Here is a 21,209-nt window from a genome sequence, read left to right as displayed (position 1 = left end):
CAAAAATGTCTGACAGCAATCATGGAATTTCACTTCCTGAGAGAAAGTACTGGACAGCCACTCCATCTCCTTATCATTTTACCATTAACTGAGAATCAAAGTTATTGAAAAAAAAAAAAAAAAAAAAAAAAAAGTTTGCCTCTGCTAAAATATAACAACTGACACAACTAACCTAAAGTATGATGGTGCTGCTCCAGTTGCGCGTGCTGCCATCCACACAAGTTGTTCTTCAGGTATTGGAGGAGCCAAGAAGAAGCCTGTATGTTGAACACCCAGGATACTGCTTGGAGACTCATAATTTCGGAAGATATGAAGATCAACTGGCTTTCTATCTGCCAAAACACCCGTAATGAAGAGTCTGTAACCATCCAGAGAAAGATTTTGTTTTTGGAATTTCTGTCCGAGTTGTCTGAAACACTGGGCTACATGGACAAAATAAGCAGAAAATACTTTTTATTTTTGATGTCATTGGCAAATTATATTTAACCTCACAATGTTTACTTATTTCTGAAATTTAGTTATATTATTCAGTCGGCAGTAATGCACTCATTATTTATTTAATTTATTAGGAAGTCAGAGATGTGCTCTCCTTTGAAATAAAATAACATACTACAGTCCCTGAAAATACTACTGTTACTTTTCTTTACTAGTAAATAAAAAAAAAAAAACAGAATCCTAAATATAGATCTTAAGGAAAAAGTGCTTGGATGTACAAAAAGGAGAATGCACAAATGTAATAGGAGTTTAAGAGTGAAAACCAACTGATTTAATACAATCCATAGTTTTTTCCCTAATAACATAAATACTTTATTTCCTTAATCTCATCTGTATGGTATAATTATTTTATAGGTATGTTGTACAAGCCACACACACAAACACAACGCAATATTAAAAGTATTGTATTTCTCAGCATAGTTAATACAGGTAGCAGCTGACAAGAAAGTAAACATAATTTATGTATCACTTCAAACAGATCTTGTAAAAGACATATTATCATCACCATCGTCACCATCATCATCATCATCATCATCATCATCATGTGATGGAATAATTACGCTGTAAGACAACCATGTGCTGGAAAATGAATATAACGTAATGTATAAGAGAACTAATATTGGTTATAGCCCACAGGCTGTGTACAAAAGAAATTTCAAGGATAATTTTTAAATCTCCTTTAATTTTTTCTCAGACAAAAGTTGGGAAGTGAGGACTTCTTCCTATTGTACTCACTTTGACTGTTGCTTGCAAAATGGTTGAAAGTATGTATATTGTGCTCTACGTACTTTCTCATTTATTGAATAATAATAATAATAATAATAATAATCTTTTTTTGTTAAATATGCATGCAATCATTTTCAGAATTCCTTTGCCAAGAATAGATTAATTTTGTTGTTGGAGTTCTATGTAACAAATCAATATATCAGGACTGTGCACATATTGTTTGATAGCACAATTATCAATAACTTTTTGTGTCGTGTACATACAAAATTGAACCTGTGCATTCTTTTTTATGAAGTCCCATTCAATACTCATTACCTCTTTTATGTGGAAATCATTACAGCATTTTCACGATCAAGATGCTTTTAAACAATGATGTGCAACAGCCACCAGAGCATGATCCATCAAAAAGCACAGATAAAGAGCAATGGTACAGAAAGTGCAATGAAGCTGATGAAATACAATATATGATCATAAATTCCAATTTGATGCATGTTAATGTAGTAATCGCATCATGTCTTTGCATTTGTGATGTGCCTTTTCTGAAGCAACCCTATCTTAATGCATTGCATTCTTTTTAGCAGATTTAGTATTTCTTTCACTTTTTATTCTGCTAGTAAGGAAGGATATATTACACATTGAATAAGCACTGACAATGTCTATAACGGGCAGTCAAATGGAAATGAGACTCAAACGTAAGCACTCTGGCTGTTAACACATTTATCCCAAGTGAGACAACATGGCCAATGTCATGGAAAAATATTTTCAGTTGCTTACAGAACCAACTATATGCAGGTGCGTACACTTTCATCCAAATCAAATCGGCAGCCACAAATGCGTTTCTTCAGGGCACAAAAAATATGGAAACTGAATGGAGAGATCGGGAATGTATGGAGGATGTGTAAGGGCTTCCCTGCGAAACATTTCCAGCATAGTCAACACATTCTGGGCAACTTGTGCTCGCCCATTCCATAGGCAATTGCAAACATTTTTCATTAAGGCACTGACCATCTTGTCTCACACTGGGATGAATGTGTTAAGAGTTAAGTTCACTGCTTTTCAAATAATAAACAGTTTACAAACTTTTTTCCATGTATCATGTTTTCATTTCACTGCCTTTTTATAATGCATTCTTATCCTCCAAAAAATTTATAAATATGTGGTGTGCTATTACTAAAAAATCTTCAGATTGGGACTAGTGTTCAGCAATCTATGTGCACAGTTAATGAGTGGGACGCAGAGTTCATATGCATATAGTGCATAACAGGAAAGAAAAGAGAGGAAAAGCTGTACATGTTTTAATACTAAATTTCACAAAACTATGTACTTTCCAAAGTGAATTTGCAGTTTTCGAAATGCAGCTGTGAGACAGACAAAACGTAATGTCAGCAGGTTTGGAGACTGAAAAATATCTTTGGTTTTGTTCTGTCACAGCACTCTTTGCTAGTATAAAACGGATTCCATTTAATGGCACTATTAGATGAAAGTCAAAACATAAAAACTAAGTGAAAAACTTCCATTCTCAGGCTAGATATGACATTATCCATTGGTTGGCTATACCATCAGTACCATAAAACTTCAATTTATCTAGCAGAATTCTGTGAGTGACAATACCTTAGCAATTGCCTACAAATCCAACAGCAGAAAATAAGCAAAGAGACAAGATCAAAGTGAAACATTCAGTAGCATCTCGAGGATTTGCAAATAAACTTACTTCACAACCTACTCTATGGTCAACAGCAAGGCTGGATTGGATGATGATTAAGATATCACAGGCTGATATAAGAACACAAATAAATATCAACATAACAGCACACAACATTGTGCAACTAAACACACATAACAGCAAGATCAGTTGCGCACACTCCACTGCATGCAGTTAGTTTCGTATTACATGGATCATTTTGCATGATAAATTGTAATGTAGAATTAATCATTTTACATTCACATTGCAAATCAATTAGTAAACATGGCTACACGCTGACATTTATAATCTCTCTCTCTCTCGCCCCCCCCCCCCCCCTCCTCATTCTACTTTTCTTTCTTTTCCTTTTTTAAAAACAGATGTGAGTTGGTAATTCCCATCCACCACCTTTCACACATTACAGTAACAGAAATTCTTCTATGGAATGGGAAGTGTTGTCAAGGAGAAACCTTCTCAGTTTGCTTTCATTTTTTACTTTGCTGTTTGTCAGGCATCTTATATCACTGGGTAAGTGATCAAAAACTTTGGAGACTTTGGAGCAGCATTAAGCACTCCTTTTCATTCTAAACACAACCTTAATGCAGAATAATGAATGTCACTAGTAATTCTGGTATTTTAATTATGTCCATCATTGTTCCTTTTGAAATGTAGTGGATTATTTACAACAAACTTCATGAGGGAACAAATATACTGTGAAGCAGTAGTCAGAATGCCCAACTCCTTAAATAGATGTCTACAAGATGATCGTAAGTGAGCAGCACACATTATTCTTATTTTTTTCTTATACAGGGTCCGACAGTCAAATCTTCATTTTTTAAATGAGTGTAAAATAAACATGAATGCAGATATCAAAATTTTATTCATACAATCTTATTCTACATTAAAAAGCATTTAAGAAACATCAACATATTTTTTTCATTGTTCAAAAATAACATCAACAAGATAACATCCTTCTCAATCATGGCATTCTCGCAGGTGATTTCCGAAGCTGTCCATCACATGACGGAGCATACCCTGAGGAATTCTCTTGATTTCCAGCCGGATTCTTGCTTTGAGATCACCAGTGTTATGAGATATTTCTTCATACACTTTGGCATAAGGTAACCCCATAAGAACAAAATACAAGCTGTAAGGTCAGGTGAATGGAGGGGGCAAGCAACCGCTCCATTCTTGGAAATCACCCGGATAGGAAAAACTTCATTGAGAACATTAATGCTCACACGGTCTGTCATATATAGGTAACATAATTACAACAGTTCATGGAAGTTTCTATAATAAAATAGAACTATACTTACACATCAATCTATAATTCATTAATTGTACACCCAGCACCTTTCTCTCATTTGAAAAACTGGTTGAAAGCTTCCAATTTTTTGTGTAGTCGTAGCATTTTTTAAAATAATGCTTAAACTGCCATTTTCTGTGTTCTGAGTGTCATTTGCTTTTGTAAGTGTTGCCATCTTCCTCGGGTTTTGTTTATAGTTGCTTTTTGTTTCACTGTAAGTGTGTCGACGTCTGGTGGGCACATGAGAAAGTGAGAAAGAGAGTTTTCACTTTTTTTAAAATTTTGTCATCGTTGTTATATACTGGAATATTTGTATACTATATTACCAATTAGTGTAAATAGTGAATGGTTAGTCATATACACTTTGTCATTTAGTAGTAGCTTCTTTTCTGCCTTTCTTTTGTATATCTGATAATTTTCTTCTAAAATCAGTAGGTGTCTGTCATCATTTATTCCAATTATTTCCGTGTCTTCCTCTACTGTACAAGGCCTATAATTAATCTCTCTTGAATTTTCTGCACAAGTTGAGTGGCATGTGCCACATTTCCATGATCTGATATAGTCTTTGTATCGAGTGTTCTAAATCTGCATCAAATACGTGGAAAAAAGAATTCATGTCGCAACATCATCCACTGGATGACTAATACCTACAATCCACTGATGAATAACCTCTTAGAACACTTTAATACGATGTTGGGAGACACGCTGTAGATGTACATGGATATTGAAGAGAGAGGCTGGGATATAATACAGTCCACTGTGACATTTGCATACAACACAGCAAAATAATACAACACAGCAAAATAATACAACACAGCAAAATAATACAACACAGCAAAATAATACACCACAGATTTCAAGTAATCCTTTCTACTCCATAGTCACAAGGCTGAAACAATAACAATTTCCCATTTCAACTGGACAATACTCAGGATGACTACACGAAACCTTATCACCAAGACCGAACAATCAAGGCAGCTGGCTCAGATACAGACCCTGGACACCCAGTACAAAAACCAAGAGCACTATAATATGAAGCACTAGTGAGTGAGTTACATCCTGGCAGATATGGTATGGATTTTTGTGCCCATATGGAAAGTGCGACTATAGGGAAATCTACTAAAGTGTTGCTTTTGGGTGTATCATATCCTTTGTTGCTTGTTGAACATCACATACAAAGTTGAGGATTATGAGTATTCATCAAGGAAACAAAAGCCAGCGACATCATCCATGGCCTGTATATGAAGCCCTAATACACTCCAGAGGTGCCAAACAACAATGGGAGGTTGATGGAAACAAATGACTCACTCGATGATAATGAAGCTTCGATGGAAGGGGCTACCTTCCATGTTCATCACAGTGAAAACAATTCAGCAACATAACCAGAATGTGAGGACCCACCAGTGCCACGACACAGAAGACAAGTGACAAGATCTAAATTCAGAGAGCTGTAGGAGGCTGCAATGAGGACTTCTGTATCAGCAGGTCACAGTGTTTCTCAAGGAGAAGGAGCAATGCCATGATCTCTGGTGCCATCCATGTGCTGCATTGGTCAGCATCACTGCTTGCCATGCTGCGGGTGGTTCAAAGCCAATCACCAGCAGTTATCTTTTATTTCATATTTATCATTCCTGGAAGGTTCTTAAATATCTTATGATATATTGCTTGTACATATGGAAATTTCAATGGCAGTATTATGAAAAGGATAGATTGTTACTCATCATATGTGGAGATGTCAAGTCACAAGCAGACACGGCAAAAATATTTCACTGTGCCTGTCTGACACTTAACGTTTCCTCTATTTGGTGAGTAGCAATCTATCCTTCTCTTAGTTCAATATAAATACATACAATATTAAACAATCATTGGTTGCTAATATTCTCAGACCTTTGCTATTGTGATGTAATTCAATAATGCACTAATATCAGACTAATAACTTAAACCATGCGTATTTGTTTAAGATGTGCATAAGATATTCATTTGTTCAATCTTGCTGAGGTGGCATGATGTGATCAGAGGAACAATGTCATCTCTACAAAAGTCCTCTTCACTACTTTCTGCAATACACAAGCACAACAGTTCAAGTACTACAAAGTATGTGTTTTATAGTATGTGGAATCTACACAGATATGGAAAAACGTTAGTAGAATATGTTTATCAGATAGTACCATGTTCCTGTGATAATATTCATGTTAAATGTCATCAGGAACACATCATGCAAAAGACTGAACAGAATTGTTTAAAGTGTTGTACTGCTATATACCAGCAGCAATTTCCATGTTTGTAGCTGACTACTCATTTCTATTTAAGAATTCCTTATAGTATAAAAAAGAATTATTAGAAAGAAACAACATGCCTAGTAAATGACCTAGTAGATAGTGTCGGAAGTTCCATGCGGCTTTTCGCGGATGATGCTGTAGTATACAGAGAAGTTGCAGCATTAGAAAATTGTAGCGAAATGCAGGAAGATCTGCAGCGGATAGGCACTTGGTGCAGGGAGTGGCAACTGACCCTTAACATAGACAAATGTAATGTATTGCGAATACATAGAAAGAAGGATCCTTTATTGTATGATTATATGATAGCGGAACAAACACTGGTAGCAGTTACTTCTGTAAAATATCTGGGAGTATGCGTGCGGAACGATTTGAAGTGGAATGATCATATAAAATTAATTGTTGGTAAGGCGGGTACCAGGTTGAGATTCATTGGGAGAGTCCTTAGAAAATGTAGTCCATCAACAAAGGAGGTGGCTTACAAAACACTCGTTCGACCTATACTTGAGTATTGCTCATCAGTGTGGGATCCGTACCAGATCGGGTTGACGGAGGAGATAGAGAAGATCCAAAGAAGAGCGGCGCGTTTCGTCACAGGGTTATTTGGTAACCGTGATAGCGTTACGGAGATGTTTAACAAACTCAAGTGGCAGACTCTGCAAGAGAGGCGCTCTGCATCGCGGTGTAGCTTGCTCGCCAGGTTTCGAGAGGGTGCGTTTCTGGATGAGGTATCGAATATATTGCTTCCCCCTACTTATACCTCCCGAGGAGATCACGAATGTAAAATTAGAGAGATTAGAGCGCGCACAGAGGCTTTCAGACAGTCGTTCTTCCCGCGAACCATACGCGACTGGAACAGGAAAGGGAGATAATGACAGTGGCACGTAAAGTGCCCTCCGCCACACACCGTTGGGTGGCTTGCGGAGTATAAATGTAGATGTAGATGTGAACATCAATCTACATTTAAAAACACTTCTGATGTTGTTCAGATACTTTATGTCCATAGGAAGATTGCTAAGAACTGTAATAACTGTCTACCTCACTCTTTCCTGTGTCACAGTTGGATTCACTGGAGGGAACTGAAAACTATTTTTTCTTCAAGTATTGTATATTTAAATATTGCTAATAGCCTTGAAATGCAATGGAAAGTTGACAGCAAATTCCATAAAGGAACACATGTGCCATGAGGCTGTGGTCAATATTTCCAATTGCTCAAACAGATGCCCGTCACATTTGTGTTTGACCCCAATCTTCCTTTTAAGGAATGAATACAGTTTGTACTATACAAGCACAGAATGAAATGTATCTGAGACTAACAAAATAACAAATGAAGAAGATAAGAATATGAAGTAAGTTTCATTAGCAGTCACACAGTACATGATTTAATACTATCTAAAATCAAAATCACATCTGATAAAGAGAACCCACAACTTCAACATGAAAGTATTAATCTCTATTTTCAAGACATAGTACCGTTCCTGCTGCAATAATTTTTAATATCTGATATTAATTCAAGGTTACTTACTGCAGATAATAGCATTTACATACTTTGGATGAGTAATATCTGCCATGACAGTATTTGTGCCTAGGCATTCCTTTAGGATGTTTTCAAGAGGTTCACTACTGTACGGTCGAATTCCCATAAACGCAGTGTCCTTCATACGCAGGTAAAGTGCTAAACATTCTTTCAAGCTTCTTCCTATAAACAAATGTGCAACATACACAGTTATAGGAAATTAAAAAAGTATTTAATATGAATCAGAGAACATGACATTAGTTGTACATTAAATTATAGACACAAAACACAAAAAAGCTTGAGACAAAGTAATGACAACAGTAGAAAGGGAACAGTGAACTGAAAATATGACTGTTAATGATAACTGATAAATAAAAAAACAACTTCCGGTGGTGTGAGGATTATTTATTTGTACACAACTATTTTCAGTTAGATGGCTATCTTCATGTCAGGGGTAAGAGGGAGGTAGGGGCAGGGAGGGGGAGGGATAGTAGGATAGCAGTGGGGGACAGTAAAATACTGCTTGCAGGAGCATACAGGGATGAGGTGGAGAGTTAAGGGAACACAGGTTATATTGTAGGGAGATTTCCCATCTGCACAATTCAGAAAAGCTGGTATTGGTAGGAAGGATGCAGATGGTACAGGCTGTGAAGCAATCACTGAAATGAAATATGTTGTGTTATGCAGCGTGCTCAGTAGCTGGGTGGCCCAGCTGTTTTTTGGCCAGTGACCATTCATGTGGACAGACTGCTTGTTATTACTCATGCCCACATAGAAAACAGCACAATGGTGGCAGCTAGTTTGTAGATCATGATATTGGTTTCATAGGTAGCCCTGCCTTTGACTGGATAGGTAATGTTGGTGGCTGGACTGGAGAAGATGGTGGTGGGAGGACATATGAGACAGGTCTGTTACAGGGCTATGAGCCATGAGGCAACGGGTCGGGGTAGGGGTTGTGTAGGGATCAAAAAATGGTTCAAATGGCTCTGAGCGCTATGGGACTCAACTGCTGAGGTCATTAGTCCCCTAGAACTTATAACTAGTTAAACCTAACTAACATAAGGACATCACACACATCCATGCCCGAGGCAGGATTCGAACCTGCGACCGTAGCAGTCTCACGGTTCCAGACTGCAGCGCCTAGAACTGCACGGCCACTTCGGCCGCCGTTGTGTAGGGATCGATGAGGGTATTGTGCAGGTTTGGTGGGTGGCAGTATCCCACTGTGGGAGGGGTGGGAAGGATAGTGGGTGGAACATTTCTCATTTCAGGGCACAACAAGAGGTAGTCGAAACCTGATGGGGAATATGACTCATTATTCCATCATGGACTTTACACTGTCTGATAATTCTATTTTAGTTATTGTATATGTCACCTACATGTTAGTTTATTATCTCATACATTTTCCAGCAGATAATAGGTGTACCTGCATGTGATAGAAGCTACAACTAAAATACAATTATGTCTCTTATACCCAGGAACCACAATTGAACTACACGTAGCTTAAATCAGCGACTTCAAGATGACTCCTTGATCAGGTGCCCAACGGCGAGGTTATCAGCACCATGACACTTACTAAAACAAATAATGTGGAGAAGAAATAAAATTGTTGTACAAGCATGCACTCCAAATGACCACACAGCCACTCTGTCTCACATGCACTAAACCCAATGAGGAGAGAAGACAGCTAATCAAGGAATTAAAACAGAGGGAAAACAAAACACAGAGAGCTAACAGAAACGCACAAGGAAATATGACTGGCTGACCACTTACAAAAAACTTGGGTGAGCCAGTCATCCTGTTGACACCTCCCCAAAATCTTGTTAAATACGTTGGACAATTCACAAAACTATAAAACGCGAACCACATTCGTTTGATCAGTACATAAAATAGACTGCAGATCTGCCAGCAAATCTGCCATGTTCCGCTAGTCAGTAAATAAAATGCAGTCCAATAAAATGTGGCGCACAGTGATCTGCATGCCACAAGCACCACACACTGGAGGGTCCTCTCACTAGAGGAAAAACTCTATGCGTCATAGGGCTGTGGCCCGTGCGAAGATGAGTAAGAAGGACCTCATCCCATTGACGTGGCTGGAAGAAAGTACTCCACAGCCGAGTTGTGGGCTTGACGATATGGAGCTGTCGTCAGTCACTTCTAGCCACTCGTCTTCCCATCGACACAAGACTTTATACCTCAACAGCAAGGTGAGAGCATGCAGGGGGATAGCACACTGAAAGACCTGACGATCACAACTCGTCTCCTTGGCAGCTCGATCTGCCCTTCCGTTCCCCACAATTCCCATGTCCCCTGGTACCCAGCAGAAAGACACCTCTTTCCCCAGTTGCTGTAGTTGGAGGAGGGCATCCTGAATAGTCTGGATCACTTTATCTGCTGGCTACAAACATTGGAGAGAGTAAAGGGCACTCAAATAATCTGAACAGACGAGAAATCTAACACTGAAAGAATGTCTCATCTGCTCCAGTGCCCACAAGATCTCATGTAATTCTGCGTCAAAGATGGTAAATTCGGGAGGCAGTCTGACCTTGAGGGTAATATCCAGGAAAATGACAGAGCAGCCAATGGAGTCATCCTGCTTAGACCCATCCATAAAAACAGCTACATGGTTGTGGTGGTCAGATAAGATGGCAGAAAATAAGGCACTAAAAATGGAAGCAGGAGTGCTATCTCTCCTGTAAGGCACCAAATCTAAAATCACTCTGGGCCTGGCTAAAACCATGGATTTGGGGTCAGACTGGCACCACACTGAGTGGCTCCAGCACATGCTGCATACAGATCCAAAATGGCATTGTGGCTCATGGATGGTTCGAAAAAAGGCTCTCCAGTATGGTGTGCAGGTGAAGTTGGAGCTGCGAGGAACTTACACGCTTGGTTCACCACGAGCTGGCACCAGATGGTAAATGGCGGTTCCCCCATCTCAGCACAGAGGATAGGTTTGGGTCTGGTCCGATAAGCACCAATGGCCAGCCGAATCCCCTCATGGTGGTCAGTGTCAAAGATCCACAAATAAAAGGGCCTTGCTGAACCATACACTGTGCACCCGTAGTCCAGCCACGAACACACAAAAGCCTGATAAAACTAGAGGAGATGTGCCCTGTCCGCTGTCCAATACCTGTGGCTAAGGCACTTGAGGATGTTCAGTGCCTTCTAGGTTGTGGCTTTCAAGTCTTGCAGGTGCAGCAACCATGGCATCCTGGAGTCAAAAACGAGGCCCAGAAACTGCAATGTGTCTCTAAACTGTAGGATGGTGTTCCCCATCTTTAAGGCATGCAAATTAAAAAGGTGACAAGAATGATTAAATTGAACACACACACTTATCGGCAGAAAACTGAAAACCCATCTTTGCAGCCCACTCCTCTAACTGCCAGACTGTAAGTTGTAACTGATGGCTTTGGCAAACAGGGTAACACTTAAAACACTGCTCTGAGGGACACCATTCTCCTGCTCAAATCGATCAGACAGTGTGTCACCAACTCAGATCCTAAAAAACTGCTGAGACAGGAAAGATCGAATGAAAATAAGGTGGCGGCCATAAAAGCCCCATTGATATAGTAGTGCAAGAATACAGTGTCTGCAATTAGTATCATATGCCTTACTTATATCAAAGTAAATGTCCATACAGTGATGTTCATGGAGGAAAGCCTGCTGAATAGCTCCAGGATGGTCAGGTTGTCGACAGTGGATCGAAATCTTCGGAATCCACACTGAGAGCGGCTAAGTAGTTGCCTGGTCTCTAACAACCAGCTCGTTAAGGCGATGCTCTGTTAACTACTGGGGCATGTGCGGTCCTTTCCTGGCTTGAGGAGAGGGATCAGAATTGCCTCCCTCCATGAGCTGGGGAAATAGCCTGTCTGCCGTGTTAGATTAAAACATTCTAGTAGACTTTCCTTGGATGTCACTGGCAAATGTTGAAGCGCGCAGTACTGGGTGTGGTTGTGACAGGGTGCAGTGTCATAAGTCTCAGTCAGTGCCGATTCAAGCTCGCACATCGAGAATGAGGAATTGTAGGCCTCAGAACTGTTGGACCTGAAGTCCAACTTTGTCCTCTCTGCAGTCGCATGTAGTGACGAAACACCGGGTCCTGGCTTGCATTGGCAGTAGTTTGTGCAAAATGCTCAGCCAGCGTCTGAACAATGTCTCTGGGTGTTGTTCGGAGGCACCCCTGTTTCAGCACTACTGCTATTGGTAAACAGCTGTGTGTACTGGAAATCTTCCGGATGGTTTCCCATACTTTTGTGGAACAAGTGGAACGGTTGATGGAGTCCAGGAACTCATGCCATGATTTTGTTTGCTCTCCTTAATGACACAGTGAGCCTTGGTTCTCGTGATTTGAAAGGTGGTGAGATTGTCTGCTGTTGGGTGGCATTTAAATCTTATAACAGCTGCAGGTCTGTCCTAGATGGCTGAATAGCACTCGTCTTTCCACCAAGGTACAGGTCGCCTCTTAAGAGGGCTAAAGACTTTGGTATGGATGGGTCAGCAGCATGATGGATCATATGTGTGATGTGATCCACCCATTCCCGGATGCTGTATCGCTGTTCAAACACAGCCAACTGGCCAAACAGCATCCAGTTAGCCCTGTCTATCATCCATAATGGTGGCTTCTGTTCCAGCAACACACCATCCAGTAGATGAATTCAGATGGAGAAGTGGTCGCTGGAATGGATATCGTCAATGACCTACCAGTGAACAGAGTTGGCGAGGGCTGGAGAGCAAAGAGATAGGTCAATGGGTGAGTATGACCCAGTAGCAGCACATAAATGAGTCAGAATACCAGTGTTTATGATGCATACCTCTCGAGATGTCAGTAGGCTCTCCAAGACTCGACCCCGAGGGCAAGAAGAGATTGAGCCCCACAGGACATGACAGGCATTGAAGTCTCTCAGGAGGAGAAATGGTCGAGGTAGTTGTTCCATTAGATCTGTGAAAGCCTCAGAGTGTACTGCATCCAGTGGAGGTAAATAAAGAGAGCGAATTGTAAACCTCCAATGTGCATGAATTTCAAATGCACCTGTGTGCAGGTCAGTATCCAGAGGAAGAGCAGAGGAGTGGTGCCTTTTACTGACAAACACAGCAACCCATCCTTTGGCCCTTTCCCCAGTCAGGTCATCATTGCAATATACCAGGTGTACCGGTATGAAATGAGTGTTAAGATACAAATGTGTCGATACGGAACATTTGTTGTGAACGAGCCTTCATTTTTTTTTTTTGTTTGGTTGGTATGACATCTGTCAAAGATATTTAGTATGCATCAAGTCATGGAACAAAAATCATATGTTTTCATCATGTTAACAAAGTCGAATCTTGTACCAGAAAGTGACGATTTGCGGAAAGCATTAATTTTTTGTTTTCATTTGAAAAAAGTGCTGCGAAGTCGCATGGAATGCTTGTCGAGGCATATGGTGATCATGCTCTATCAAAAGCAACATGCAAAAGATGGTTTCAACAGTTCAGAAATAATGATTTTGTGTAAGAAATGAAGAACGTGGAGGACCATCAAAAAAGTTTGAAGACGCCGAATTACAAGCAGTATTGGAGGAAGATGATACTTTCAGTCAGAAGCAAATGCCAGCAATGCAAATGTTGTACAACAAACAATTTCTGACCATTTGAAAGCTATGGGAAAGATCCAAATGTGTGGAAAATGGGTGCCACATGTACTGAATGAAAGACAGATGCAAAACCGAAAAACCATATGTCAAATTTTGCTTCAAAGACATGAAAGAAAATCAATTTTGCATCAAATTGTTACTGGCGATGAAAAATGGATTTATTTTAAGAATCTTAAATGGGAAAAAATCATGGGTTAATCCGGGACAACCATCAACATCGACTGCAAAACCAGATCGATTCGGCAAGCTTCTAAAGCCTGGTGAAACTGTGAATAATAATCGCTGCAGACAACAAATGATCAATTTGAACTATGCATTGATCAAAAAAAGACCAGAATGGGCCAGAAGACATGGCAAAGTATTTTTTTTACATGACAATGCACCTGCACACAAAGCAAAACTGGGTCATGATACAATCAAAACACTTGGCTGGGAGCTGCTACCCCACCCGCTGTAGAACAAGACTTGGCCCCTTCCGCCTACCATTTGTTTTCATCAATGGGACACGCATTGACTGAGGAACACTTCGATTCCTACGAAGAAGTCGAAAATTGGGTGTCTGATTCGTTTGCTTCAAAACATGAACATTTCTATTGGCGTGGTGTCCAAAAATTGCCAGAAAGGTGGTCAAAATGTATAGAAAGCAATGGTCAGTACTTTGAATGAAATGTTTTTACTTTTCAATTCAAAATTAGTGTTTCATTTTCACAAAAAAATGCTCTTTTCATACCGGTACACCTGGTAGTGTATATCCCCTTAGTACAGAAGCATCAGATGCTTTTAAATGTGTCTCCTGTAAACGTAATCACAGGGGATGTTGCTGTGCAAGGAGTCTCAGTCCCTCCACATGTGTCCTGAATCCATTCATGTTCCACTGTATAATATATAATGGGAACTATCTATCAGGGTGGTAGTACTTTCATCCTGACTTTCTGCCAGGGAAGTTGGGCCCCACAATTGGTGGAGGTCCAGTTTTGGGGTGTGGGGTGAGACGATTGCCCCAGTCCGACATCAACCTCCACTGCCTCTGAAGAAGATTTGAGAGTGCCATCAGATAGAATGACATCGACATCATCAGACTGTGTGCCGACTGTCTCCTTCATGGGGTGATTCTTGGACTGCGACTTTGATTTTTTGATCTGAGACAGCTTTGGAGCCACTATCTCAGAAGTGGTAGGGGGTGTAACAGTGCTGGGTGGTGCACAAGACTTGACCTGTGGAGGGGCAGGAAGGTACACAATGTCAACAACCACAGCCTTCTCTGAAGTACCGGGGAGGGGGGGGGGGGGCAGGATTCAAAGGATCTGCAGCAGCACATGTGCACTGACTAACACAGGTGCTGGTGCTGACAGTAGCAAACTCCATTTGTGTAGCAGAATCAGTTTTCAGGACTGGCTGTGTCAGAGCAGAAGAAAAGGATTCAGCGAATATGGGTGGCTACATGGATTTGTACAACTTTTTGGCTTCACCATATGGGATGCACTTTGTCATTTTGATCTCCTGGATCTTCTGCTCCTCAAGGAAAACTCTGCAGACCCTGTTCCTCACAGGGTGATCCCCAGAGCAGCTGCCACACTTTGGAGGTGACAAGCAACCAACTCCCTCATGGGCGGCTTTACCACATTTCATGCAGGTGGCTTCTCCTCTACAGCTCAGAGTAGTGTGCCCAAAATGCTGGCATTTAAAACACCATATTGGATTTGGGTAATAAGGTTGTACACTGAGGTGTAGGAAACCTGTCTTCACATGCTCTGATAGTTTGCTGCTGTTAAAAGTGAGGGTAAAAGAATCTGACTTTACAAGATTGCCATCCACCAATTTCATAACATGTTGCACATCGAGAATGTCTTCCCACGACCATTTGGCTTTCGGTTCTTCTTGGGGAATGTCAACTAGATCCCTGCAAGCCACTACGCCTTTGCTGTAGTTCAAGGTGTTCTGCCATTCAGTTTCTATTGCATACTCCCCAAAGCACTGCGCTTTCTGAAGGTTCTTGACTTGTTGAGAGCTAGGAGTTTCAACCAATAGGGTTCCATTGCGCAAGCATTTAACAGATTTTAAGGTGCAGCAATGCCTTCTAAGCATTTCTGTATATAAAATGGCGAAACTTTTTCAAAATCCCCTCTTTTCTTTTAATGATAAGAAACACATTCTGCGAAACAGCATGCATTCTGTTACTAGTGACTCAATCAGGACTGGCTACATGAGGCCTCTTGTTAGACTGGGTGCTGGTACCTTCCAGCGGCCCACCCTTTCCGCTGGGAGGGGGTAAGGAAAATTTCGGAGGATCTATTTTGGTCCCACAAGCAGCTATGAAAATAAGGGTCCACTCACACAGAGCCCCATGTGCCTGAGTAAGCCTTATACAACTGAGGTGCAGCAGGTTCCTCAGAGGTTGCCTGCTAATGACTGTTCCACCTCAACAGCCATGCATCCTATCAGTGTGCAGCACACCTTGAGATTGAGAGTTTTTTTATAGACGGTTATTTTGTCCTCGCAATCCAGATGGTCAAGCCAAGATCCCCATTTCCTGAGACACACAACATTCCACTGCCGTGCCACACAGTGGTGCTGAAGCATGCCCAGAGCTTAAGGTGACAGAAGACAGGTGGCACTTACGAGTCCCCAGCTCAGGAACTATGGGGTTGCCAAGCCCGTACCCAGCAAATGAATGCCAAGCTCCTGTCGCTTTTTCTTCTTTAAAAGAAAAATATGATCGAATACAAATATCATTTTGAATTCTCTATCTGAACAATATCATTCAGAATTTGATGTGGGTCTTTAGCTATGTGGGCAGCACACTAGCTTGCAGGGCAGGAAGGTGAACCACCCTCATATCCAATTTGATCACTCACTTAATGACTGATGGTCTGATACACAAGGCAGCCTGAGCTGGGTTTTCAATCAGTTTACCACAGTGGTTCTCCATATCTGCTCCTCGAAACACATGGCACAATGAAGTGAAACACAAATATTCAAAGAACAGAGTTTAGGAAATTTACACATAGGAGGCTTTGTGTAACAAACATTTGTGGCTACATGGTGGACATTTAGCCCCATAGTTAAAATTTAAAGAAAATAATTTTCAAATCATAGATGGGTCACTGAATACTTATCAATGGTAGACCCTGCCACATGTGGAGCAAACATTAAGAAAAGAAAATAATGATGAAGTCAGTAGCACTTCAGGTGTCAGGCAAGATACTATGTAATGAGAAGAGAGATAAGGAGAAATGAGAACTTGCATGCAGGGAAGGAATGCTTAGTCTATTGGTGAAGCATGGACAGCAAATCGCCTGATATATTTTGTGTGTGATGCTGACTCTTCAATCATTTATGTTTTTTCTGAACTTTGCATAAGTAAATGATATATTGTATAGATATTCTTTGAAGTTCATGAGAATCAATCTAACTAACTTATATATGCAGTGTTGAATGAATTGTATTTCCATACAACATTCGGTGAGTCTGAGTTTCTAAGCCATGCACTGATTGTATCAACTCACTAAATATAATTGAGTCATGTGCCCGAATGATAGAATGCATCTCATCTAAGTTTTCGTGTCAACCACCCCACGCAGAACTACTCAACCCGCGTCATGTAACCTACAACCATCATGAAAAACACTCAAACCGCTGGCTGAACAATCTCGATGTATCCACTACATACATCACAGCCATCCGCCTTAAGACACAGTGTCCTTTGGAAGCAATTCATGCCAAGTAACCAAACTGTCTAAGCAAATTGTGGCCCTACAAATATGGCACTATACACATGCTTTGTGGTCATGGCAATCTTCCAGAAGAAACAAGCATTTTCCCACCAGGGAGAATATCTGTTGGTATCACAGAAAATCTGGAGCTGCAGCTCAGCAGTGCTCACCAACCTGCAAGAAGGAAAATGCTCCCACAAATCAGCAATGATGGCATCTGATTTCAAACAGAGCATTACACCAAGCTACAATTCTTCATTGATATAGATGCTGATGCGTTAGTTTAACCTTCTCATCTTCCATAGCGAAATACCTACAGCGTTACCTGGATGCTGTGAACAAATCTTCCATCAAGATGTACGGATACATCACCTTACATTTAAACTTCCATATTCAATCTGAATTCATATGGAAATTCATTGTTGCTGACATGCTATACACTCCCAGATCTTTATAACTGACAACTGTTTGGCTCAACAACATTAGACATGGACACCTATGCCATGCTGGCAATGAAGTGACTGCTGGTGATTCACCATACGATGACCTACTTTGACAGTTCCTTAAGTCACCTATCCATTGCCTACTCCAGCACCAGTAAAACACTCACCGGTACATCACTTTGTCACCCCATTAAGACCATCTGTTTATGCATGACCTCATCATCTGCCTCCAAACAAATGCATAATCACTAAGTAGTTTCCTACATGACAGATGTCATCCAAGCTCTATATCATACATCCATTGCACCAGAAAATATACATAAAACCACTACTTGCACTACATTCAGACTTTATGAATTTGTGCAAATGCCTTTTGAACTGCACAATGTTGCCCAGCCATTCCAGCACTTCATAGATGAAATAACTAACGACAGAGTTCTATTACGTCCAACTGATGATCTACTCATAATGTTGTTCAGTGAGGCACAGCAAATAATAAACTTACAGCAACAGTTCATTTGACTAAGAGAACATAGCTTAGTGATTAATCTGTCAAAATGTGTCAGTGGAGTGATGGAAATAACATTTTTAGGATACCTTTTCACTGCACAAGAAATCATGCCAATGCAAAACTGAGCGGAAGATATTTCTCAGTTTCCAAAACCAACTATAATATGTGAATTATGCCATTTCTTCGGCCTGACAATTTTTTATCAATGTTTCGTGTGCAGTCATACATTGTTGGCAGCACTTCTCAACACATTTTAAAAGGTTCATGTAAGTATGGAGGCTGCTACAGTGGACTGATCAAAATGAAATATCCTCTTCCAAAATGAAAGCTGCTATTGCAAGGGTTGCCTGCACTTCTTTCAGTTATAGGGGATCCATCATCAACTGCCATTGGAGCTGTACTACAACAACAAGTACAACATGGCTTGTTCTCTCTCATTTTCTTCAATAAAAAATTATCAGCATCACAAGCAAATTGGTCAATTCAAAATCACAAGCTCTATGCAGCATATACCTCAATCAAAATTTAGGCACATATTTGAAGGTAGATATTCCAGTTATCAAAGACCATAAGCTCCTCTTGTTCAGTTTCTGTCAGAATTCAGACAAGACATCAGCGCACCAGTTGTGGCTTTTGGACTTCATTGTGAAATTTATTACCAACATTCGACTTGGTTGATGGTGAGTAGAATGGTCCAGCAGATGAACAACCTCACATAGACACCCCTGAGAAGGAACCTGGCTTCAGAGAACTTGCCAATGCCCAGGAAGCAGACAATTAACTGAAGCCATTCCTTGAAGCATTGTCAGGCTTACAGCTCTGACATATTCAAATATTATGCTTGAATGTAGTTCTATACTGCCACATATCAATGTTAGAAATTCTATCGTTTGTTACAGCAGATTTCTGCTGGCAAGCAATTTCCTCTCTCCATAACTGCTCTCGTCCAAGAGTAACGACTACTGTACAGCTAGTGAAAATGGCATTTATATGGCCAAATATCAAGGAGGATTGCAAGGCATCAGTCCTTCAGTGCAATGCTTTGCAGCACAACAAAATAACTTAACATCCTACAGTTCTGTTCAGTACTTTCACTATAAGGAGTCAGCGATTTGAACATGCCAACATTGACATCATTAGACTTTTACCACCATATGAAGCACATCATTACTGCCAGACAAATTAACTGTTTCCCGCATTGGCATGATGTGTATCCAATGAAAGACGCAAAAGCAGCAACTGTAGCCACAACTTTCTTTAGGCAGAAGATTGCCTGATTGGACATTCTCCTTCACATAATTAACCATCAAGGCAAACAGCATTACATAATTTACATGATCTGTAAGTTTGTGTAAAATAATTCTGTTTTCTGATTGACATTTAAACACTTTTTAATTGCTACTACACTTCTGTAGTGCTGAAACTGGGGAAAAACACAAGCAATGAGAACTTATTGAATTTTTGTGGTGTCTACAGATACAGATGTGGACTCTAACCACAATTTATTGGTTATGAACTATAGATTAAAACTGAAGAAACTGCCAAAACGTAGGAATTTAAAGAGATGGGACCTGGATAAACTGACAGAACCAGAGGTTGTACAGAGTTTCAGAGAGGGTGTTAGGGAATGTTTGACACAAACAGGGGGGAAAATACAATAGAAGAAGAATGGGTACCTTTTAGAGATGAAATAATGAAGGCAGCAGAGGATCAAGTAGGTAAGAAGACGAGGGCTAGTAGAAGGTAACAGAAGAGATATTGAATTTAATTGATGAAAGGAGAAAATATAAAAAATTCAGTACATGAAGCAGGTGAAATGGAGTACAAACATCTCAAAAATGAGATCGATAGGAAGTGCAAAATGGCTAAGCCGGGATGGTTGCAGAGCAAATGTAAGGATGTTGTTGTTGTTGTTGTTGTGGTCCTCAGTCCTGAGACTGGTCTGATGCAGCTCTCCATGCTACTCTGTCCTGTGCAAGCCTCTTCATCTCCCAGTACCTACTGCAACCTACATTCTTCTGAATCTGCTTAGCGTATTCATCTCTTGGTCTCCCCCTACGATTTTTACCCTCCGCGCTGCCCTCCAATACTAAACTGGTGATCCCTTGATGCCTCAGAACATGTCCTACTAACCGATCCCTTCTTCTGGTCAAGTTGTGCCACAAACTTCTCTTCTCCCCAATCCTATTCAATACTTCCTCATTAGTTATGTGATCTACCCATCTAATCTTCAGCATTCTTCTGTAGCACCACATTTCGAAAGCTTCTATTCTCTTCTTGTCCAAACTATTTACCGTCCATGTTTCACTTCCATAAATGGCTACACTCCATACAAATACTTTCAGAAATGACTTCCTGACACTGAAATCTATACTCGATGTTAACATATTCCTCGTCTTCAAAAACGCTTTCCTTGCCATTGCCAGTCTACATTTTATATCCTCTCTACTTCGACCATCATCAATTATTTTGCTCCCCAAATAGCAAAACTCCTTTACTACTTTAAGTGTCTCATTTCCTAATCTAATACCCTCAACATCACCCGACTTAATTCGACTACATTCCATTACCCTCGTTTTGCGTTAGTTGATGTTCATCTTATATCCTCCCTTCAAGACACCATCCATTCCGTTCAACTGCTCTTCCAAGTCCTTTGCTGTCTCTGACACAATTACAATGTCATCGGCAAACCTCAATGTTTTTATTTCTTCTCCATGGATTTTAATACCTACTCCGAATTTTTCTTTTGTTTCCTTTACTGCTTGTTCAATATACAGATTGAATAACATCGGGGATAGGCTACAACCCTGTCTTATACCCTTCCCAACCACTGCTTCCCTTTCGTGCCCCTCGACTCTTATAACTGCCACCTGGTTTCTGTACAAATTGTAAATAGCCTTTCGCTCCTT

General features: G+C 40.4%; 1 protein-coding gene across 1 annotated transcript in view; it reads right to left on the bottom strand.

Moving 5' to 3' along the window:
- Positions 1 to 21,209, bottom strand: part of LOC126175558 (85/88 kDa calcium-independent phospholipase A2-like) — a 170,271-nt gene that overhangs the window by 44,158 nt on the left and 104,904 nt on the right. The window contains exons 8-9 of the mRNA XM_049922408.1: positions 8,033 to 8,183; positions 173 to 358 (exon numbers count right to left, since the gene is read on the bottom strand). Coding sequence (XP_049778365.1) covers positions 173 to 358; positions 8,033 to 8,183 — 337 coding nt within the window. The remainder of the gene's footprint in view (positions 1 to 172; positions 359 to 8,032; positions 8,184 to 21,209) is intronic.

Source organism: Schistocerca cancellata, chromosome 3 (assembly GCF_023864275.1).
Source record: "Schistocerca cancellata isolate TAMUIC-IGC-003103 chromosome 3, iqSchCanc2.1, whole genome shotgun sequence".
In the NCBI taxonomy this organism is placed as follows: Eukaryota; Metazoa; Arthropoda; class Insecta; order Orthoptera; family Acrididae; genus Schistocerca; species Schistocerca cancellata.
The sequence above is the reverse complement of the archived record's forward strand: the minus strand, read 5'-3'. Positions and strand labels throughout refer to the sequence as shown.